Source organism: Lipotes vexillifer, unplaced genomic scaffold, assembly GCF_000442215.2.
Source record: "Lipotes vexillifer unplaced genomic scaffold, Lipotes_vexillifer_v1.1 scaffold206, whole genome shotgun sequence".
Classification (NCBI taxonomy): Eukaryota; Metazoa; Chordata; class Mammalia; order Artiodactyla; family Lipotidae; genus Lipotes; species Lipotes vexillifer.
Genome location: NW_006791083.1, coordinates 166,913 through 171,138, shown reverse-complemented (window position 1 = coordinate 171,138; position 4,226 = coordinate 166,913). Strand labels below are relative to the sequence as shown.

The 4,226-nt window shown below is 45.6% G+C and overlaps 1 protein-coding gene across 1 annotated transcript in view; it reads left to right on the top strand.

Moving 5' to 3' along the window:
- The window catches only part of AMOTL1 (angiomotin like 1), a 70,454-nt gene that overhangs the window by 60,338 nt on the left and 5,890 nt on the right, over window positions 1-4,226 (top strand). The window contains exons 8-9 of the mRNA XM_007464190.1: window positions 5-116; window positions 3,944-4,069. Of these exons, the coding sequence (XP_007464252.1) occupies window positions 5-116; window positions 3,944-4,069 (238 nt within the window). The remainder of the gene's footprint in view (window positions 1-4; window positions 117-3,943; window positions 4,070-4,226) is intronic.

The following is a 4,226-nucleotide window of genomic DNA, read 5'->3' as shown; positions in this document are numbered from 1 at the left end:
GAAGAGCGGATCTTGGCGCTGGAGGCTGACATGACCAAGTGGGAGCAGAAGTACGTAGAGGAGAGCGCCATCCGGCACTTCGCCATGAACGCTGCAGCCACTGCAGCAGCCGAGAGGTGAGTCCCGTGGAACTGTGCTGCTCGGGAAAACACAGCTGGAGAAACACGGAGTGTAAAACACAGAGTGTCCAGAGGGGTTCAGGGATGCATCCCAGGGAGTGAGAACCGTTAAAAATAATTATAAAGTGGCTGTAGTGCTAGTTGGAGAGCAAAGTGGTATGATGTTTCTGAGGTTGATTTTGGCAATATGTACCTCTCCTTTGGTTCCAAAATTCTAGTTCTCGACATTTATCTTAAGGAAATCATTATATTATATAAGTGCCTGAAGCTATATAAGTTTTTATCCCAGTGTGGTTGAAAACATCAATACATTTAAAATAGAGTAGAGCCCAACAAGAGGGATTCATTCAATAATTTCAACTCCATCCACACGGCGGAGTACTATGTGGTCTTTAAGAATGATGCTGGGAAAGTGTACTTTATGCTCTTTTAAACAGTGGGTATGTTTCATGGACCAGACAAGAATATGCAATCCTCATAACAGCCCTGAGAGTGGGAACTATTATTATCCTCATTTTGTAGGTGAAGAAATGAGGCTTAGAAAGATGCAGTAGTTTATTCCAGGTCACACTGGTAGTAAGTGTTGAAATTTGTCTGACTTAAAGACTGATTTCACTTGGTTTGCAGTCGTTTTCTGCTGCTGTCGGTTATTACCTCTGTTGCTTTATTTCCTTTGTTGCAGGCACACCGCCTTATTTTTTCTTTAAAAATTAGCTCGAAATGCTCGATAGTTCACAAAATAATCCCGTTAAGCTCTACCTTTGTCTGAATGAGCAGGTAGTTTCCCTTGACTGCTGGACCTCGCCTGACTTGCGTGGCTGTGCGTTCTACCAGCACTGCTTTTCACCCATAAGTTATTCAATATATTGAGCATTGAATTGTCCCTCTGCTGCAGACTGTAGGTGTGTGACTGCACCAGCCTTTCTGAGTGTCACTTTATTCAGAAATTACCCAGTTTCTGAAATGGAAATTATAATTCTTGACTGGTTATGAGCAGGAAACAAGACCGTATTCCCCTGGCTGAGGACACTAAAGCCCCAATAACAATGTAAGTGCGTTACCTTGGAAGCATGACCCAGGGCCTTTATGGGTCATTGTTGTCTCAGCTCTTTTGATTTATCAGATTAATGCATGCTTGGGGTCGTAGGACGAATGGGACTTGAATGTAAAAGAAGTAGGGGAATGAACTGGTCTGAGGCATGAGACTCCTGGTTGGGCACAGGATGGGGCTGGGGGGATGTCGTGAATAGAACCAGCCAGAGCGCACAGATGGTCAGCCCCACTCACACTGTGCTAGGCCCAGCCTTGGCCGTCATCCTTCGAGCAGGGGAAACACCTCTTGCCCTCAGAGAATAATCCTTTGCTCTCCTCTTCTGCTCTGTTTGAAGCCCTGGATGGATGGATGGATGGATGGATGGATGGATGGATGGATGGGGACCCTTTCCACCATCCCTGCCTTCCCCCATTCTTTGCTTCCACATGTATCTATTGAGCATCTAACAGTTCCATGGGGAACTACCCTCCCCTCTACCGACCACTGCTTCCCACAGTCTTGGGGAAAAATCAGTTCAGAGGAGGTCATGTTTTTAGCTCCAATCTTAATGTTCTTTTCAAAGAAGACCTCTATAGTTTAGCATTGCTTTTCTGTTGACAAAAAAAAAAGGGAGAAAAGGAAACTGAAGAATTTTTGAGAAAGGTCAAAATTCTAAGCTCTTACTGCCTAGATCTAAATGGCTACATAAAAATTGGTAAAAATGGCTATTTCCAGCCATTAGTTTTGTGACTTTTCAGCTACTGCTACATCCTTCATGTTTACAGGCAGTGTGATATTTGTATACCAACTGATTTTGCCATCTTGGTGCATTTTGGCACCACTGAGCAGAAGATTGAGAGGCTGGGCCTATTTTGTGTGGGTGGAGAAGCTTTTGAAACTTTTTGAGCATTTCAAAGTAATGTAATATTTTGCTGAGAGTTGTGTGTATTTACCTTTGAAGTCATTTTCGTCTAGTTGTACCTGCCGTCCTTGACAGTATAAACATGAATTTTTGAATTTGTCTCCAGCTCTACGTAAATTCTCCAAAAATAAATCAGTTGAAAATGTTTCTGGCCACTAATTCCTATATTGATGATTTTTGTGTACCATGCAGTGAATTTATAATTTTGTCAGTATTTTTCAAGCATTTTGCTGGTTTTCTGTGTTATTTGGCTCTCTGATTGGTTTTCAGTCAGTTTGCACTTAGCCACATTCTCACATGTGCCCTCTTCGTTGGTTTATTTCATCATTCATGTACCTTTTCTTTTTTTTTTTTTTTTTTTTGCGGTACGCGGGCCTCTCACTGTTGCGGCCTCTCCCGTTGCGGAGCACAGGCTCTGGATGCGCAGGCTCAGCGGCCGTGGCTCTCGGGCCCAGCCGCTCCGCGGCAAGTGGGATCTTCCCGGACCGGGGCACGAACCCGCGTCCCCTGCATCGGCAGGCGGACTCCCAACCACTGCGCCACCAGGGAAGCCCCATTCGTGTACCTTTGCTGAGGCCTTTTTCATGAAGATACAGGAGACTTGGGAGCGTAGAGTGATGGTTACGGGCATGGACTTTGGAGTCAGAGATATCTGGATTTGAATCCCTTTCCACCTTCACTAACTGGGTGTTCTTGCAAAGTCACCCATTTGTTCATCTGTGAAATGAGGATAGTAATGCCTCCTGCACAAGTTCCTGAGAGAACTAAATGAGATACCACGGGTAGCATGCTTCACGCAGGCCCGGGCATGAAGGAAACACTCGTTCATGGATAGCTGTTGTTAAAAGAGACAAAAGGAGGGCCCCCCTTTTTTTGCTTTTTTGGGTGTTCTAGAAAAGAGCTGTAAGATTTTAAATATGAATATGATTGTAACACTGGAATATGAAGTTAAAGGGATGTGAAATATTTGTCTGGATGATTTCTTACTAGTTTAAGATTCACTGATCAGAGACATTATTGGGCCTCTCAGCCTAAGACATACTTGGATCACTTAGATGGCGCAATTATCTTGTTTTTACCAGTCGTCATTAATGAGGAGTAATTAAATTGACAAAACCAGTGGCAGGAGGAACAGTTACCTTTGACCAGTGGTTTTCAGTCAGGCATCTGTTCCCGGCTACACGGCTTTGCAGTCTCCCTCTGTCTGTCCCTCCCCTCACTCTACCTCCTCGACTAGACTTTCCAAGGGCAGGGTGTGTGTCTTCTTCAACTCTGTGCCCTGCTGCCCAGCACGGTCGTCACTCTGAACGGAGCTAAATCCTAGGCAGGGGCTCACAAAAGTGGTGAGAGCTCGAATGCAAACGTGAAGCAGGCTTCAGCCGGAGCCTCGCTGTCAGCGAGGGCCAGTCTCCGTTTCAAGGATTTACTGAGTCCCATTTACTGTAACATACTTGAAATAGCTGCTATATGGGTGAGAAATAGAAATAAAACTTTAACTCTGATTGACAAAGTGAGAAAGGAGAAGTGAGTATGAAAGATTACAAGCATAGAAATACTAACCATTATGGTAATATCAGTATCCACATGTCAGTAGGTTAAGCCTGTAGATGTGCAGTAGTGTCCGTATTCAGAGCACGCCACATAGCTTAGAATTCAATGTCATTAGTAGAAGGGGCAGGGAATTTGGATTTGGGGGTTTTATTTTGTTTTCCTTAGATACTATCTTAGTTCTAGCAATTTAGGGAGAGAATTGGCCAGGATTTAGGAGAGGGCAAGGGGTGAAGGAGTCTGTGGAGAGATATTTTTAGTGTGGCACCCTTGGACCCCTCCCCACGAGCATCATTCTCTGTGTGTATCCTGTGTTGCCAGGGACACCACGATCATCAACCACTCGAGGAACGGCAGCTATGGCGAGAGCTCGCTGGAGGCCCACATCTGGCAGGAGGAGGGGGAAGTGATGCAGGCCACCAGGAGATGTCAGGACATGGAGTACACGTAAGGGACAGCTGTGCGCGGCCACCAGGCTCCACTCTGGGCGCTTCCCTCAAGACCCCAGTGGGGCCGCCAGCCTGATGTTTGCACTCACACTTCAGCCCTTTCCTGTTCTGAACAGCTTCAGGCTTGAGTTCTCCCTCCCACCCTGCCCCAGAGA